Source organism: Neoarius graeffei, chromosome 21, assembly GCF_027579695.1.
Source record: "Neoarius graeffei isolate fNeoGra1 chromosome 21, fNeoGra1.pri, whole genome shotgun sequence".
Classification (NCBI taxonomy): domain Eukaryota; kingdom Metazoa; phylum Chordata; class Actinopteri; order Siluriformes; family Ariidae; genus Neoarius; species Neoarius graeffei.
In genome coordinates, this window is record NC_083589.1 from 60,956,952 (window position 1) to 60,976,909 (window position 19,958).

The window sequence follows — 19,958 nt, forward strand, 5'->3', positions numbered from 1 at the left end:
TTATCAAGCACAGTTTGAGTTTTAGCTGTTCATTGAATCATTGTTCAGCTACTTTTAAACAATACAAATGTATTATGAATCACATTAATGCTTCTCAATCCCTTGCAAAGGTTCTTAACATGATCTCTGGGTCACAAGAAATCAATAAATGGAGTCCAACATTGTGATTCAAACCTTACGCGAAAACATAAAATAAGCGTTTTTTGGCAAAAAATGAACCTCATGGTGCCACCATTAGACTTTTAAATATGGTCAAAAAATTTTACAGGATGTCTTTATTGGTGAAAAGGAACACCCAAACAAAAATGCATCAGATTTTATGAAAGTGAGGGCAACTGATGCACCCTTTTTTATATATATATATTTATATATATATATATATATATATATATATATATATATATATATATATATATATATATACACACACACACACAAAATAGTAGCCTTATCTATGTGGTTGTGTTTGAGTGTGTGGGTGTGTGTTTGAGTGTGTGTGGGTGTGTGTACAGTATATAGTGTAACAATTCAGGCTCCTGCGCATTTAAGTCTACAGCTGAGTGTGACAAGCAATTTCACACCTACAGGGATAATCCTTTATAAAGTAGCGAAATGCTGTTATGTAGAACCAGCTGACATTTAGAGACATGGGGAAGATCTGAGGAACCTTGTATCTACTGAGCCAAGCCACAGCTCACTGTGGGTCTAACTGCACTTCGCAGCATCAGACAAACATTATAAAGCTGTTTTTTATCCCTTAAGCACAGATCACAGCCACACCTGTGAAGTAACGTTGCAACTGTAGGATCAGATCCTCAAAATAACACTGAAAGCGGCATGTTCAAGCCCAAATCACTGAGACACGAAGCTGATACGTATATTCATATACCTTCTGCTTTAGGTATCTGTGTGTGTGTGTGTGTGTGTGTGTGTGTGTGTGTGTGTGTGTGTGAGAAGTGAGTTGTTAATCCTGGAATGGAGCCAGTAGGATGAGAACATGTGGCCTTACATGCAGGAACAAGACTGACTTTCACTGGTATGTGAACACACACACAAACACGCTCAGTTCTCTGTTGCTAAAATGCCATGGTAACTTCTGACAGCATCAATGCTCTATAAATCAATGAACGGAAGATGGGAAGTCTTAAAACCAACGCTGGGGCTATTCCAGATCTGACTCTGAGATAAAAAAAAAATATATAGATATACAATTCTGTGTAAAAGTCTGAGGCACATGTAAAGAAATGCTGTCGACCAAAAATGGCTTAAAAATAATGAAATGAAATGTTTCAACATTAAAAAAAATACTATAAACAGTAATCAGTAAGCCATAATAAATGAAACAAAGTCAGTATTTGGTGTGAGACGAGGCTTTGGTTTAAAAAAAAAAATATATATATATATATATATATATATATATATATATATATATATATATATATATATATATTTCCGTCTCAGGTCCAGTGAGGTCAGTTTTATGCGGAAATGATCTGTAGGTTTTCCTGAGCATCTTCCAGAACCAGCCACAGTTCTTCTGGACACTTTGACTGTCACACTCACTTCTTCATTTTACACCAAAACCCAGCAGCCTTCATTATGCTTTCTTTTTTCATCTGAAAAGTGATCTCTTATGGAATACACTGATCAGATACAAACTTTTTTTTCTGTAACATTTAATTTTGTGCTGGAAAAAAACCCAAATGTTTGGAACTCTAAAATAATAATAATAATAATAATAATAATAATAATAATAATAATAATAATGAGGGTTTATTATACATGTTTTAGCACATAGTGAAATACAACATGTTTACATTACTGTAAAAATTTACAATAAAAATAATTATATATTATGTTACATACATTTAATATAAAAATATGGCTTTAATTCAAACTATAAAAATAATTTAATTTAATTTAATTAAAAAATTTAGAATTTAAAAAGGCCATAGCCGGAAAAAAGCTCCGCTTGTACCTTTCAGTTCTACGGTACATCTCGGTAGGGAAATCCTGTCATTGTTTCGTAAAGACCGACCGTGGATCTCTTGTTACCTGGGTGGGACATTAACATATAGTCTCGATGATGCCTCACATGCTCCTTGGAAAACTTTCTTGCAGATTTCATTCCTCCTTTCGGACAGGATTGGTAGGGAACACTATGACAGAGCCGTTTTGTAGTCAGCGCCAGGGATGATGATTCTCATAGCACATTTTTGAACTCGTTCCAATTGTCGATTAAGATGTGACTGAATGGCATTATTCCATACTGGGCATGCATATTCCATCACTGATCGGATGAGTGCGGAATAGATATTGGCAAGGTGCGTGATTGGAACTCCAGCGCGCTTCAGAATCCTTAACATATTCAGACGCCTGGAGGCTTTAGTAACAATCTCCTCGATGTTTAGGTTCCACTTCAAATTGTCACATAAGGTGACACCTAACACTTTGTGTGAATCTACTCTTTCAAGAGGTGCACCATTGACTGTTAGCTGAGGCACATCAGGGTCATTTGTAAGGAAAGAGATGCGGAGTTCCTTACATTTCTTTGAGTTAAGGTTCATGGAATTTTCTTTCGCCCAGTTTGTGATGCTGTCGAGATCTGTCTGCAAGGCAGATTGGGAGCTGCGGGGCACTACTTCAGACATAGTACGTCGTCTACGTATTTCCAGTAGCTCGATTTTAGGGGAGATCTACATGCTAGGTCATTGACCATCACGAGGAATAGTATTGGACAGAGTTTGGTTCCTTGTGGAACACCGGCATGCACAGGGGCCCACTTAGAAAGTAGCCCATCGAGCTTCACGGCTTGTCGCCTCTGCGATAAAAAGCTGCAGACCCATCTTATGATACCAGATCTGGCACCCATTCCCAAAAGCTTACATACGAGGATGTTGTGGTCAATATGATCAAAGGCTTTTGAGAAATCTAAGAAGCACACCCTTAGGTAAGTTCCGGGTGATTCAAGTGCCGAAAGCCAATTGTGCAACATATCCAGTAAGCAAAAGGTGGTGGACCGGCCTTTCAGGGAGCCAAACTGATTAGGATCGATATGTTCCTTAATGCCCTCCATGAGCCACCCAACAACAAAGTCCTCGAATACCTTTGATAGGCATGCTGTTAGCGCAATAGGTCATAAGTTGCTGTCAAAGGAAACAGGCGACGTCTTTGGTATAGGCGAGATATAAGTATCTTTCCACACAGTAGGGAACACACTGGATGAAAGCGACTGATTGAAAATGTAGGTTACCGGCTCGGAAAGTTCAAGGGCAAAGGTCTTGAAAATGCGGTTTGGAATTGCGTCAGGGCCACAAGCTTTAAAAGGGCTCAGAGTCAGCAGCTTTTTATAGACTTTGACCGTGCGGATGGTAGGTAGCTCGTCAGGTGCAGGTAAATAGGCGGGAAGGGTTTCATAATCCAAAGCAGGAACAAAAACTCTAAAATGTTTTTGTACTGACTTGATAATGTAGAAATTTTAAAATAGAAATCTATAAGAATGTTTGTATGGAAAAAAATAAAACAGGGTGCCCTGTCATGAGCTGTTTTCCTGCCACTCTCAGTGAGTAACCTTCCTACATTCTCTTCACCGGCCACACACACTGCCATAATTCAATCACTACCCTAACCTATCCATGCTCATAGGCAATGAGCCAATCAGTGCCTTCACCTGCAGCCACTTGCAATCAGTGCCTCTGCTGTATTTTAACCCCAGTTCTCCAGTAGCTCTCTGTCAGATCGTCTGCAACACTCAGCATGATAACCTGCTCTGTGTTCCTGCTACTCTGACTCCTGAAGATATTCAGTTCTGTCCGACTCTGTCTGCTCTCCAGCCCCGGTAACCTGATCTGCCTTCTGTCCTGCCGACTCTGCCTCTTGCCTGCCTCTCCTGTACCTTCGCCTGATCTCCAGCTTGCCCAGCCCTGCTGCTCGCCTGCTTCTCCATCAGCCCGGTGTGAGCAGCCCTGCCTGGAGCCCAACTCTGCGGTGAGCTACCAGCCTCCTGCCTGCTACCTGCCACCACTAACTCCCCCATTCCCTTCCCTTTAATTTAATAAACTGTGGTTCGAGTGCATTTGGTCTCCTCTCCTGTCTGGTCCTTGACAGAACGATCTGACCAAGACATGGAGTCGGTGCCCGAACCATCTGCCCTAGACCGGCTGCAGCGCACCGAAGGATATGTCAGTCGGATGTCTGCCGACATTGCAGCCCTGATCCAGCTTGGTCATCAGCAGCAGCAACAGCTCCAGCAACAGCAACAATGACTGGACCAAGCACTCCAGCTGCTCACCGCCCTAGCACCCCCTGCTCCTCCGAGTCAACCACCACCACCCGTCAATGCATCAGCCCCTGTCATACCCGCCGCTGACGTGCCAGCTCCGGCAGGTGCTCCTGCTGCACTCGATACCCCGGAACCCAAGGTTGGCAGTCCGGAGCGTTTTGACGGTAACCCCTCCCAAGTCCGTGCTTTCCTGACCAGCTGCCGGTTGGTGTTTGACCTGCAGCCCAGAACCTTCGCGTCGGAGGCAGCGAAGGTGGCCTTCGTCATCACTCATCTGACTGGCCGCACCCGCCTGTGGGGAACTGCTGAGTATGAACGCCGGACACTGGCGTGTGCCTCCTTCTCCCTGTTTGCAGAGGAGATGACTAAGGTCTTCGACCTGGGCTCGTCGTCAGTAGAGGCATCCGGAGGACTGATGAGTATTCGCCAAGGCAGATGAACAGTGGCTGACTACTCGATTGATTTCCGGACCTTGGCCCGGCGCAGCAAGTGGAACATGCAGGCGCTGGTGGACGCCTTTCTGCACAGCCTGGCCGACTACATGAAGGACGAATTGGTCTCTTACGAGCAACCATCAACACTCGATGAGGCCATTGCCCTGGCCGTTCGCATTGACCGCCGGATCCAGACCCGTCGATGAGAGAGGGCCCGCCAGACTCAGTCAGTCACCAGCGCACGGAGTAACCCAGCCCCTTCTACGCCTCCTGCTGCTTCTCCGCCGAGCCTTCTGGGCCAGTCAGAGCCCATGGAGATCGGCTGTGCTTCCCTCAGCCCGGTAGAGTGCCAGCGTTGGATCGCCTGTACTGTGGGGGTGACGGTCACCGTGCAGCCTCCTGCCCAGTAAAAGCCCTCCTGCCGCTGGCGACTGAGTCGCCTCCTGCTGCTTCTCCGCCGAGCCTTCTGGACCAGTCAGAGCCCATGGAGATCGGCCGTGCTTCCCTCAGTCCAGCAGAGTGCCAGCGTCGGATCACCTCCAATCTGTGCCTGTACTGTGGGGGTGACGGTCACCGTGCTGCCTCCTGCCCAGTAAAAGCCCGAGCTCACCGGACATAGCAGGGGCCCGGCTGAGCTCAATGACCATCCAGTCCTCCACCAGCCAGAAACCGATGCTCCAAGTTTGCCTCCGTCTGTTGGATTCCACCCACACCCTGGCCGCCCTGGTTGACTCTGGTGCCGAGGCAAACATCATGGACACCGAGCTTGCGCGCCAGTTGGGTCTGCAAAGCCATCACTTATCCTCCCCCGTTCCAGCCAGGGCGCTGGATGGCCATCGCCTTGGCACCGTCACCCGCCTCACTGCCCCTGTCCCGATGACTCTGTCAGGCAACCACCACGAAACCATCCAGTTTCACCTGCTCCGTTCCCCCAGCCAACCTCTCATCCTGGGCTATCCATGGCTCCGCCAGCACAGTCCTCACCTCGACTGGGCCACTGGAGCGATAAGAGAATGGGGCAAGGACTGCCATCGGACCTGTTTATGAGCCGCCACTCTAACCCCCCATACTCCACCTGCCAGCTCTGCCCCTGACCTCACTAATGTCCCAGTGTGTTACCACAGCCTTCGGGAGGTATTCAGCAAAGCCAAGGCCACTTCCTTGCCCCCTCACCGGCCCTACGACTGTGCCATTGATCTCCTCCCAGGCACTGCACCACCCAAGGGCCGTCTCTACTCTCTGTCCGCCCCGGAAAGGAAGTCGATGGAGGATTACATCAGTGACTCTCTGGCTGCTGGCCTCATCCGTCCATCCTCCTCTCCCGCCGGTGCTGGGTTCTTCTTTGTGGGAAAGAAGGATGGATCCCTGCGCCCCTGCATTGATTACAGGGGTCTCAACGACATCACTGTCAAGAACCGATACCCTCTCCCACTGCTTACCTCCACCTTCGAGCTGCTCCAGGGAGCCACGGTCTTCACCAAACTCGATCTCTGGAATGCCTACCACCTGGTTCGGATAAGGGAGGGAGACGAGTGGAAGACCACGTTCAACACCCCCACCGGTCACTATGAATACCTGGTGATGCCGTTTGGCCTTACCAACGCACCAGCGGTATTCCAGGCTCTGGTGAATGATGTCCTGCGAGATATGTTGAACAAGTTCGTGTTCACTTTCCTCGACAACATCCTGATCTTCTCCCAAACCCTGTCCGAACACACCCAGCATGTCCAGCAAGTGCTCCGTCGTCTCCTTGAAAACTCCCTCTTTGTCAAGGCAGAGAAGTGTGAGTTTCATGCCAAGTCTGTGGGGTTCCTGGGGTACATCGTGGCAGAGGGGAGCATTCAGATGGACCCCGCCAAGGTCTCAGCAGTGACTTCATGGCCAGTACCAGAGAGCAGGAAGAAGCTTCAGTAGTTCCTGGGCTTCGCAAATTTCTACAGGAAATTAATTCGTAATTACAGCAATTGCGTCACCCCTCACCGCCTTGACCAGCACCAAACAGCCCTTCGCCTGGACTCCGGCTGCCAACGAAGCCTTTGCCACTCTCAAGGCTCGGTTCACCACTGCTCCCGTCCTCCGGATGCCAGATGCAGAGCGGCAGTTCATCGTAGAGGTGGACGCATTGGATGTGGGAGTCGGGGCAGTGCTCTCACAGAGGTCAGCGGATGACAACAAACTCCACCCCTGTGCGTTCTTCTCCCGCCGGCTATCACCAGCCGAACGCAATTACGACATAGGCAACCGGGAACTGCTGGCGGTCAAGCTCGCCCTGGAGAAATGGCGTCACTGGCTGGAGGGGTGCATAGTCCCATTCCTGGTCTGGACAGACCATAAGAATCTGGAATACATCCGCACCGCCAAACGACTCGACCCCAGACAGGCCCGCTGGGCTCTCTTTTTCACCAGATTCAATTTCACCCTTTCGTACCGGCCCGGATCTCGCAACACCAAGCTTGACGCACTCTCCCGCCAGTTCCAGAAGGATGATGCCCCCTCCAAGGATCCGGCTCCCATCCTACCTGACCCCTGTATCGTTGCTGCTCTGACCTGGGACATTGAAGAACGAGTGCGGGAAGCCCTCCGTGACCAACCCAGCCCCAGTGCATGCCCTGCAAGTCGTCTCTTTGTTCCTGAAGACCTGCGATCCCAGGTTATACAATGGGGACACGACTCCCGTCTGGCCTGCCACCCTGGTTCCACTCGCACCTACCACCTGCTCGCCCAACGGTTCTGGTGGCCTTCTATGAGCAGGGATGTGCAAGACTTTGTCTGAGCCTGCCCTACCTGTAATCAAAATAAGTCCTCCAGCCGGCCTCCTGCCGGTTTGCTCCAGCCTCTGCCCGTGCCAATGCAACCCTGGTCCCACATCTCCCTGGATTTTGTTACGGGTCTGCCCCCTTCTTACGGGATGACGGTCATACTCACCATCGTGGACCGCTTTAGCAACATGGCACACTTTGTTCCCCTCCCAAAACTACCGTCAGCCAAAGAGACCGCCCAGATCGTCCTGCAGCATGTCTTCTGCATCCATGGGCTGCCCAGGGACATCGTCTTGGACTGGGGGCCGCAATTCACCTCCTCTTTCTGGAAGGAGTTCTGTCACCTACTCGGAGCCACTGCCAGCCTCACCTCCGCATTCCGACCCCAGTCAGAACGGCCTAACCAGGAGTTGGAGAAGGCACTTCGGTACATGGCAACCCTAGGGCCTGGTGTGAGCACCTGCTGTGGGTGGAATACTCTCACAACTCCCTCACCAGCTCAGCCACTGGGCTGTCCCCATTCCACTGCGTGTATGGCTACCAACCACCCCTGTTCCCCAGCCAGGAGGGAGAGGTCACCTGCCCATCTGCCCTCACCTATGCACGCCGATGCCGCCGCACCTGGTCTCAAGCCCGTGCTGCACTCCTCAAGTCTGTCACCAGCTACTCCACTGGAGCCAACCGGCAGAGGACGCCTGCGCCCACCTACCGGGTGGGCCAGAAGGTGTGGTTGTCAGCCAAGGAACTGCCTCTCCAGGTGGAGTCTCGTAAGCTGGCACCTCGGTTCGTTGGACCATTCCTGATCCAGAGGATAATCAGCCAGTCTGCTGTCCGGCTCTGACTGCCCAAGTCAATGAGAGTGCACCCCACCTTCCATGTCTCAAAGATTAAGCCAGTGCACGAGAGCCCGCTGGTCCCAGCTGCACCTTCTCCTCCTCCTCCTCGTCTCATCGATGGTGGCCCAGTCTACTCCGTCCAGTGACTGCTGAAGTCACGGCGCAGGGGCAGGGGCCTCCAATACCTGGTGGATTGGGAGGGCTATGGTCCTGAGGAGAGGATGTGGGTTCCTGCTGGGAGAATCGTAGACCGTCATCAGCACCTTTCATTGCCTGCATCCGGACCAGCCGGCCAACCGGAGGAGTCGACCAAGGGGTCCTTGTCGGGATGATGATGCGCCAACCGCTACTGTCCCCGAGTCTGATTCTGAAACGGATCCTGAGGCCATGGACACTGACCGGTCTGAGGAGTTCTAACCCTCTGCCGGGCTCCCCCTCCTCCCTCCCGTCTCGATGGGTTTGTTTTGGGGACTTCTGGGGCCGTCCCTTGAGGGGGGGGGTTCTGTCATGAGCTGTTTTCCTGCCACTCTCAGTGAGTAACCTTCCTACATTCTCTTCACCGGCCACACCCACTGCCATAATTCAATCACTACCCTAACCTATCCATGCTCATAGGCAATGAGCCAATCAGTGCCTTCACCTGCAGCCACTTGCAATCAGTGCCTCTGCTGTATTTTAACCCCAGTTCTCCAGTAGCTCTCTGTCAGATTGTCTGCAACACTTAGCGTGATAACCTGCTCTGTGTTCCTGCTACTCTGACTCCTGAAGATATTCAGTTCCGTCCGACTCTGTCTGCTCTCCAGCCCCGGTAACCTGATCTGCCTTCTGTCCTGCCGACTCTGCCTCTTGCCTGCCTCTCCTGTACCTTCGCCTGATCTCCAGCTTGCCCAGCCCTGCTGCTCACCTGCTTCTCCATCAGCCCGGTGTGAGCAGCCCTGCCTGGAGCCCAACTCTGCGGTGAGCTACCAGCCTCCTGCCTGCTACCTGCCACCACTAACTCCCCCATTCCCTTCCCTTTAATTTAATAAACTGTGGTTCGAGTGCGGGCGGCACAGTGGTGTAATGGTTAGCACTGTCGCCTCACAGCAAGAAGGTCCGGGTTCGAGACCCGTGGCTGGCTAGGGCCTTTCTGTGCGGAGTTTGCATGTTCTCCCCGTGTCCGTGTGGGTTTCCTCCGGGTGCTCTGGTTTCCCCCACAGTCCAAAGACATGCAGGTTAGGTTAACTGGTGACTCTAAATTGACCGTAGGTGTGAATGTGAGTGTGAATGGTTGTCTGTGTCTATGTGTCAGCCCTGTGATGACCTGGCGACTTGTCCAGGGTGTACCCCGCCTTTCGCCCGTAGTCAGCTGGGATAGGCTCCAGCTTGCCTGCGACCCTGTAGAACAGGATAAAGCGGCTACAGATAATGGGTGGATGGATGGATGGTTCGAGTGCATTTGGTCTCCTCTCCTGTCTGGTCCTTGACATGCCCAAGATGTTTGTACAGTACTGTATTTTTTTTTTTCTTTTAAACTTTTCTAAAATTGGTATTGATCATCTTATTTAGTAGCTATAAATCTATAATACTGATCTATTCACTGCCAGTTAAACGATTTTGTAAACCTACAGTTTCTGTATGTTGTAATAAAACACTTAAGGATATGCTGTTATAGAAAAATAATCAACAACAGAGTCGTGAGAAGTTATTTTCCTGTAACAGCACATCTCCAAGGGTTTTTGTCAATTCCTATTATACCACATGAATTTGACAATGATTACAATTTTTTATGTATTAAATAATGATACATTATAGTCTTATCTGTTTCTAGTTACATTTAATCTTTTGAGATGTTCATAAAACAAATTAGTTCCTGTTATCGCTTACGTTATAGCAGCAGTCATTCGTTCACTCTTTTCTCTCTTGAAGTTAATCAGACAAAACAGTGCATCTTGCCATGTTACTGAAAAAAAGACTCTTTCTCATGGCAGAAAACAATTATAAAGTGCTGAAACTGGAGACTCCTTCCACAAAAGTCTCAACACATTTGTACTTTTCTTGATTTGGGCCTTTTCTGCTTACATTTGATCTACAATGTTCCAATAAAATAATGTCTAACAGTTTGATTAATTGTTAATAATAGTACACATTTCTCAATTCAATTATTTTGGGAAATTGTTGTTTAATATCCTCCGGACTTCCACATTTCACTCAACTCTTAACCTCCAATGAGACTTGAATTAACACGTTTAACCTTACCCACTAGCTAGCTACATAACTAGCTAATCTTTAGCAGGACCTTGTTAGTAAAGCTACAGCCGTCATGACTGCTTAATAAAGACGTTTAATTTAGCGAGCAAACTCAGTGGGGAGGGTTTAATTTGGCTCAATAACTAGCTACTAGATAACTAGTACTGTATCTATGCAACTGAATGTTTGGAATTTTTTAGCTGGAAATAAAAACCACAACAGTGATGGTATGATCATCCTGAAAGTCTACCAACTTCTGCATCTCTTCATCTTCTGCTTTCTGCTTCCAGCCTCACAGAGGCAAGTAAATATCCACAAAGTCTCCAGAACTCTTCAGTTAGAGTTATGCCTGTGGCACAGATGAGCCATGATAGATGTTTTATATCAGTCCATACATTATTTAATATATCCATTGAATCTGCAAAGAAAATACATACAAGTAATTTAATCACAACTTAATACATCTCTATCTCTACCTCTAGTTTGTTTTTAATCTTCTATGAGAACATTGTAAAGCCAACGCTGAAGTATATAATCTAAAAAAGCAGCGTTTCATTACTCTCCATTTCCTTTTCCATAAGTTCCTGAATAAACACATCAACACATCGATCACAGTCACATCTTCACTGCACTTTATATTAAGACAGCCAAACAAATAATTTAATATTTTATTGCAAACTAACAAACATGGGCGGCACGGTGGTGTAGTGGTTAGCACTGTCGCCTCACAGCAAGAAGGTTCTGGGTTCGAGCCCCGTGGCCAGCGAGGGCCTTTCTGTGCGGAGTTTGCATGTTGTCCGCGTGGGTTTCCTCCGGGTGCTCCGGTTTCCCCCACAGTCCAAAGACATGCAGGTTAGGTTAACTGGTGACTCTAAATTGACCGTAGGTGTGAATGTGAGTGTGAATGGTTGTCTGTGTCTATGTGTCAGCCCTGTGATGACCTGGCGACTTGTCCAGGGTGAACCCCGCCTTTCGCCCGTAGTCAGCTGGGATAGGCTCCAGCTTGCCTGCGACCCCGTAGAAGGATAAAGCGGCTACAGATAATGAGATGAGATGAGACTAACAAACATCATTTTAAATCACTATGCTGCTAAATGTCTGCTTTTTTTATATAAAAGTTGTTTTTTATTGTCTTTTTTTGTTATTTTTCTTGTCTTCTTCCTTGTCTTTTATCTTGACTTTTTAATCTGTGGTTGGTTGAAGAGAGCAACTGGACTTGCTTGAAGATTCTTGAAAACGTTTCGCCTCTCATCCTAAAGGCTTCCTCAGTTCTGTCTGACTAATAGGGAGTATCCAGTATTTATCCTCGCATGGATCATCATAGAATCTTGACTTTTTCTGATCTTTTTTGTAATTTTCTTGTTATTTTTCTTGATTTTTTTCCTGATTTTTATTTTGTCAATTTAATGTATGTTTTACTTGACATTCCTTGTCATTTTCTTCTTTTCCTTGTTCTTCTCCTTGTCTGTTTTCTTGTATATTTTCCTATACTTTTTGTTGTCCTTTTTGGCTTTTTTTCTGGTCCTTTTTCCTGTTTTTTTTTTTTTTTAAACTTGTAGCTTGTCTTTTTTTCCTTTTTGGTCTTTTTTCTTAGCTATTGTTTGTCTTAAAAAAAAAACCTTTTTCTTGTCTTTTTTGTCCATTTTACTTCACCTTTTCCTTGACTTTTATTTAGTCTATTTTTATTGTATTTTTCCTTGTCTTTTCCTTCTTTTTCTTGTTTTTTTCCTTGTCTTTCTTCTTATCTATTTTCTTGTCTTTTTTGTTTTTTTATTTTGTAATGTCTTTGGCATTTTCTTGTCTTTTTTCTTTTTCTTTAATTATTTTTTTTCTTATCTTTCTTGTTTTTTTCCCTTGTTATTCCCTTGCAGTATTTTGACCCTCACACAGCAGTATCACACACATTAAAAGCGACTGAGTGAAATCACACTGTGATTTCACAATCACCTTTTGAGTCTGTTTCCTCTCGAGGTTTCTTCCTCGTGTTGTCTGAGGGTGTTTTTCTTTGCCACCGATAAATTAGGGATAGCTCATGTTTAAAGTTTTTAATTTTCTCTAAAACTTTTTGTGACAGTGTCTTGTTTTAAAGTGCTATACAAATAAACTTGACTTGACATTGTGTAAAATTCACAGGTTATATTGTGACTCTTAAAAAAATCACTTGACATATATGCATGACCCTGATAATGATCACTCTTTTTCCCTCTCTCTCTCTCTTGCTCTCTCTCTTTCTTTCTGTTTCTTCTGTCTTCCTTTCACGCTCTCTCTGTCTCTCTGTCAGATAAAGGAGGAAAAGTCACAGCTGAATAAAGTGAAGCTGAGCATTATCGCAGAAGATCAGGCCTGCTGGAGGAGAGATAAGATAGAGAAGAGACGCAAAAGGAGCGACTGATAGAGGAGAAAAGAGAGAGATGATGGATCATTCGTATTCGTGGATCTTGCTCTTGTCTCTTTCTCTCTTCTATCAGAGTGTGTTTGCACAAGCTGAAGGTACGAGGCTGATTCTGAGCTCACGTGCTTCTCTGTGTTTACTAAAGACAAAAAAACCACACTGCGTTTATTTTACAGATAAGGGCCAGAGGACAACACGCACTTCCAAAGAAGACATTTTTAAATCATGAACATTGAATTAGCTTACCAAAGTAAACCAGAGTGTCATTGTGTGTTTGAGATAATAAATCAGAAAATGTGAGCAGTATATATACACACACACACATTTTATGGCACCTGAACTCTCCAGGCAGATCACACTGGAGTGAATTCGGACTTTTACACTGTTTTACCTGGACATCTGAATGTCTTATGCACTTTTACAGGTCCGATACGTCTAACTGAATTCCTTTTCTGCTCTGAATCATCTACGCTCATGCTTCTATCTCTGTCTCTAGTTTGTTTTTAATCTTCTAAGAGAACATTGTAAAGCCAACGCTGAAGTTTAGAATCTAAAAAAGGAGTGTTTCATTACTCTATGCTTCCTTTTCCATAAATTCCTGAGTAAACACACAACACATCAATCACAGTCACATCTTCACTGCACTTTATATTAAGACAGCCAAACAAATTATTTTATATTTTATTCCACACTAACAAGCATCATTTTAATTCACTATGCTCTTTAAAGTCTGCTTTTTTCATATAAAAGTTGTTTTTTCTGTTTTTCATTATTTTTTCTTGTCTTTTCCCTTATCTTCTTTCCTTTATCTTGACTTTTATCTTTTTTGTCTTTTTTCCTTTTTCTTGACTTTCTTCTTGTCTTTTTTGACATTCTTCTTGTCCTTTGTCTTGAGTCTTTCCTGACTTTTATTTAGTCAATTTAATGTTTTACTTGACTTTTCCTTGTCATTTTCTTCTTTTTCTTGTTTTTCATCTTGTTTTCTTGTAAAATTTCTATACTTTTTGTCTTTTTTCTTGTCCTTTTTCCTGTCTTTTCTACTTGTATCTTGTCTTTTTTTTTACCCTTTTCTTGTCTTTTTTGTCCATTTTACTTGACTTTTTTCTTGGCTTTTATTTAGTCTATTTTTTTAATTGATTTTTTCTTCTTGTTTTTCCCTTGCCTTTCTTCTTATCTATTTTATTTTTTCTGCATGTCTTATGCACTTTTACAGGTCTGATACATCTAACCGAATTCCTTTTCTGCTCTAAATCTACGCTCATGCTTCCAGCTTTGTCCTGTCTCTCTGACGAAGCAGAATATGGTCTATAAAGCACCTGTGAATGCTTTGAAGCTTCTACCTTGTAGTGTGTGTGTGTGTGTAGGCTTCATTACAGATGGTATGAGATGACATTATTAACTCTTATCTATGCCCTAAAGTGCAGTCATTTTACACGCCTACTCTATATGAAGTATTCGGAAAGTTTTCCGTGACTGACAGGTATGTGAAAAGAATGTGCCAGGTACCTGAGCGGTTCAAAGTGTTCTCTCTGTCTCATTCATCGGGGGAGTTTGATTCCTGGTGACGCCACAATTATCTGGGATGGCATTACTTTCTCACCTATCAATCAAAACAACGCTAACAAATCGTAGATGTCTGTGTATGCAGAAGAGGGTAGATAGCGTTTTCCACTGAATGTTCAGCCAACCAGTGATGTACACTCTCAGAAAATCCTTCTTCTTCTTCTGGCTGCTCCCAGTTAGGGGTCACCACAGCGGATCTTTCGTCTCCATTGCTCCCTGTCCTCCACATCCTTCTCTACCACACCCGCCACTTTCATGTCCTCTCTTACCACATCCATGTATCTCTTCTTTGGCCTTCCTTGTTTTTGTTTGCATGGCAGCTCCATCCTCAACATTCTCCTTCCAACATGCTCTGCATCTCTTCTCAGGATGTGCCCATACCATCTCAGTCTCATCTCTCTTAGCTTAATTCCCAAGCTCTCCACATGTGCTGTCCCTCTGATGTGCTCGTTCCTTATCCTGTCCAACCTCCCATCGCAAACCTTAACATCCTCAACTCCGCCACCTCCAACTTTGCCTCCTGTCTCTTCGTTAATGGTCCGGTCTCCAATCCATACATCACAGCTGGTCTCACTACTGTCTTATACATCTTACCTTTCACTTCTGCTGGGACTTTCCTATCACAAATGACTCCCAAAATCCTTCTCCAACTGCTCCACCCTGCCTGCACTCTCTCTCTCACCTCACTATCGCAGCCCCCATTTTCCTGCACAGTTGACCCCAGGTACTTGAATTCACCAACTTTCTTTACGTCTGCTCCTTGCATCTTCACTACACTCTCATCTCCATTCTCATTGATGCACATGTATTCTGTTTTGCTACTGCTCACCTTCCTTCCTCTTCGTTCCAGTGCATACCTCCATCTCTCCAAACCCGACTCAACCTCTTTTCTACTTTCACCACATATCACAATATCATCCGCAAACATCATGTTCCGTGGTCTACAAACACACAGTGTAGATGTACACTCAGAAAATAAAGTACATTATTGTACTTTTAGGAGTACAACGGCTTGTCGCTGGATCAGTACCCTCTAAGGTACTTACTTGTACCCTTCAAATACTGCTAGGGAATATATATGTATATTTTTGGCCCTAAAAAGGTGCACATAGTTACCCTGAGGTCCAATAATGAGCCCTAGAGGGTACATTAGTGTAGATTGTACCTTGGGGGACAGAAATGGACTCCTACTGTACCCCTATTTCTGACAGTGTAGCATGAGCAGCATTTAGAAAACATGCAATTAGCTGGCTTTATGTGTCTTGGAGGAAGTGTGTGCTAGCATTCACTCTCTTCTGTTTGCTAGCTGTCATGTGATTGACCAGAGCTAGCTAGCTGGGAATGGGCTCTTTTTGCACAGTTTCTAGATTTTTGCTGCTTCAATTAGCCTGCGCTTATAGTAACTTAACTTCTGTGACATAAAATCAAACACTGTTCATGAGAAGGTTTTTTATTTTTTAATTATATTTTTTTATACATACACTACCGTTCAAAAGTTTGGGGTCACCCAGACAATTTTGTGTTTTCCATGAAAAGTCACACTTTTATTTCCCACCATAAGTTGTAAAATGAATAGAAAATATAGTCGAGACATTTTTCTGGCCATTTTGAGCATTTAATCGACCCCACAAATGTGATGCTCCAGAAACTCAATCTGCTCAAAGGAAGGTCAGTTTTATAGCTTCTCTAAAGAGCTCAACTGTTTTCAGCTGTGCTAACATGATTGTACAAGGGTTTTCTAATCATCCATTAGCCTTCTGAGGCAATGAGCAAACACATTGTACCATTAGAACACTGGAGTGAGAGTTGCTGGAAATGGGCCTCTATACACCTATGGAGATATTGCACCAAAAACCAGACATTTGCAGCTAGAATAGTCATTTACCACATTAGCAATGTATAGAGTGGATTTCTGATTAGTTTAAAGTGATCTTCATTGAAAAGAACAGTGCTTTTCTTTCAAAAATAAGGACATTTCAAAGTGACCCCAAACTTTTGAACGGTAGTGTACAGTCCTGTGCAGAAGTCTGAGGCACATGTAAAGAAATGCTGTCGACCAAAAATGGCTTAAAAATAATTAAATGAAATATTTCAACATTAAAAAAATACTATAAACAGTAATCAGTGAGCCATAATACTTGAAACAAAGCCAGTATTTGGTGTGAGACGACCCTTTGTTTAAAAAAAAAAAAAATCAGTCTGAGGTCCCAGTGAGGTCAGTTTTATGTGGAAATGATCTGTAGGTTTTCCTGAGCATCTTACAGAACCAGCCGCAGTTCTTCTGCACACTTTGACTGTCACACTCACTTCTTCATTTTACACCAAAACCCAGCAGCCTTCATTATGCTTTCTTTTTTAATCTGAAAAGTGATCTCTTATGGAATATGCTGATCAGATACAGACTTTTTTTTCTGTTACATTTAATTTTGTGCTGGAAAACAACAAACATTTGGAACACAAAAATGTTTTTGTTCTGACTCGATAATGTAGAAGTCATAAAATAGAAATCTATAACAAAGTTTGTGTGGAAAAAATAGGGGGCCTAAGACTTTTACACAGTACTGTATTATATGAAAATTACAGTGTGAGAAGAAACATAGTTGAAAGAGCAAATAATCTGCAACCGCAGTGAGTAGAAACGTTTCACTATCTGAGCAAAGCTCTGAGTTGAGCCTCAAGATCGTGCATCTTTTCATTCCTCCTCATCAATCGTTATCCTCCAGCCCTGACTACCACCTCACTATCGACTTCATTTACCACTGAACAAACAAAACGCAAACATTCATCATGCTCAGTGCAAGCATTAAATAAATACAGCAAGCAAACTGATGCAGTTAGTGATAAAAGTTTACTGACATTTTCACCATTCCACAGTTTTATCATTCTGTAAAACGATTAATGGGAATGAACATTTGGATCTATTTCTGCTGCAAGCTGTTAGATAAAAGAGGTTTTATTTTATTTTATTGGTGTGCAATCCTAGAGTAAGTTATGTCTATGTCTATGACTAGTAGGATAAAAAGATTTTACCTTATACCCCAAGATCTTTTTCAATTAAGAATTTATATCCTAAATAAGTTTAGACACTGCGATGTTGACAAAGAATATTTTCACTGCAAAAGAAAGTGATAATGCTGGTGTTTCTGTGGTAAATATCGGCTATATGGCTTACAGCTTGGGTGAAAAGAACTCACTGGCAAATGACCAAATTTGGAGAGGGGGAAAAAAACCCAAGAATATGATCTATGAGGACCTGATTTCTATAGATAGCTTGTGTTTCAAGAGTAACAATTTACACACTAAACAATTTGCACTTTAAATATATTTAACATTTTTGGAAGGAGTCTCCAGTATCAGCAACCTTGTAACTTACAACCCCAATTCCATAAATTTAGGACACTGTGTAAAATGTAAATAAAAGGCAGAATATGATGATTTGCAAATCATGGAAACCCTATATTTCATTGAAAATAGTACAAAGTCAACATATCAAATGTTGAAACTGAGAAATTTTATTGTTCTTTGAAAAAAATATGCTCATTTTGAATTTGATGTCAGCAACACATTTCAGAAAAGTTGGGACAGGGGCAACAAAAGACTGAAAAAGTTGTGTAATGCTAAAAAAAAAAAACCCAACAACTAATTTGGTTAATTGTCAACAGGTCAGTAGGATGATTGGGTACAAAAAGAGCATCCCAGAGAGGCGGAGTCTCTCAGAAGTAAAGATGGGGCGGGGTTCACTGCTCTGTGAAAGACTGCGTGGGCAAACAGTGCAACAATTTAAGAATAATGTTCCTCAGTGTAAAACTGCAAATAATTTGGGGATCACATCATCTGTGGTCCATAATATCATGAAAAGATTCAGAGAATCTGGAGAAATCTCTGTATGCAAGAGACAAGGCTGAAAACTGACATTGGATGCCTGTGATCTTCAGGCCCTCAGGAGACACTGCATTAAAAGCAGACACGTGTCTGTAGTGGAAATCACTGTATGGGCTCAGGAACACTTCAGAAAACCATCGTCTGTGAAAACACTTCATTACTGCATCCACAAATGCAAGTTAAAACCAGATATAAACAATATCCAGAAACCCCGCCCTCTTCTCTGGGCCCGAGCTCTTTTATGATGGACTGAGGCGAAGTGGAAAACTGTCCCGAGATCTGACGAATCAAAAGTAGAAATTCTTTTAAGAAATCATGGATACCACGTCCTCCAGGCTAAAGAGGAGAGGGACCATCCGGCTTGTTATCAGTGCACAGTTCAAAAGCATTCAGCATCTGTGATGGTATGAGGGGGCGTTAGTGCACATGACATGGGTAGCTTGTACATCTGGGAAGGCATCATTAATGCTGAATGATATAAACATGTTTCAGAGCAATATGCTGCCATCCAGACTAAATCTTTTTCAGGGAAGGCCTTCCTTCTTTCAGCAAGACAACACCAAACTGCTTTCTGCACATATTACAACTGCATGGCTTTGTAGCAAAAGAGTCCAGGTGCTAAACTGGCCTGCTGCAGTCCAGACCTGTTTCCCATTTAAAATATTTGGCGCATTATGAAGCGCAAAATATGACAAATGAGACCCCCGAACTGTTGAGCAACTGAAATTGAGTATATCAGGCAAGAATGGGACAACATTTCTCTTTCAAAACTTCAGCAACTGGTCCTCCTCAGTTCCCAAATGTTTAGAGTGTTGCTAAAAGTAGAGGTAGAGGCGATTCTAGAGTCTGTTGTGGGCCCCAAGCAAAAATTTCCAGGGGGCCCTTTCTGACCAGTGTTCATCACCAATATGTTATAAATAATCTGACACCAACGAAAAAATGTATTAAACCAAAGTTTTTTAAATTCCAAATGTGAAAATACAATGGGAAAGAACAATAAAAACAATAAAAAACAAAATAAATAAGCCCTCAGGCCACCGACTCTCAGGGTCGGCCCCAAGCAGTTGCCTGCCTTGCCTGTTCACAAGCTGCGTGTCTGAGTAGAGATGATGAAACACAGTGCTAAACACGACCCCTGTCCCAACTTTTCTGAAATGTGTTGCTGATATCAAATTCAAAATGAGCATATATTTTTCAAAAAACAATACAATTTCTCAGTTTCAACATTTGATATGTTGTCTTTGTACTATTTTTCAATGAATTTATAGGGTTTCCATGATTGCAAATCGTCATATCCTGTTTTTTTTTTTTTTTTATTTACGTTTTACACAGTGTTCCAAATTTACAGACTTGGGGTTGTAAATTTTTGCTTGGTGTGTTTGATAAAGAACACTACATGTGAATTAGCAAATGATAAATTATTAAAAGAACATGCTATATGAGAATCCGATTTCTATAAACAGCTTTCGATAAGTCTCAGTTTCAGTCCAGGACAATTGTGTGTTTGAAATTGGGAAAATAATAATAAAAATTGACAGATTCTCTGCACTGTGATATCAAACCATAATATCAGATGTGTCC

The 19,958-nt window shown here is 43.8% G+C and overlaps 1 protein-coding gene across 9 annotated transcripts in view; it reads left to right on the forward strand.

Annotated features, from left to right (window-relative positions):
• The window catches only part of col7a1l (collagen type VII alpha 1-like), a 277,370-nt gene that overhangs the window by 53,530 nt on the left and 203,882 nt on the right, over positions 1-19,958 (forward strand). For 8 of the 9 annotated variants that reach the window (XM_060903444.1, XM_060903446.1, XM_060903447.1 and 5 more), the window contains one exon: positions 12,822-13,030. In XM_060903444.1, the coding sequence (XP_060759427.1) occupies positions 12,952-13,030 (79 nt within the window). In that variant the 5' untranslated portion in view covers positions 12,822-12,951. Of the gene's footprint in view, positions 1-954; positions 1,037-12,821; positions 13,031-19,958 lie in introns of all 9 variants that reach the window. The other variant, XM_060903445.1, reaches the window with a different exon arrangement.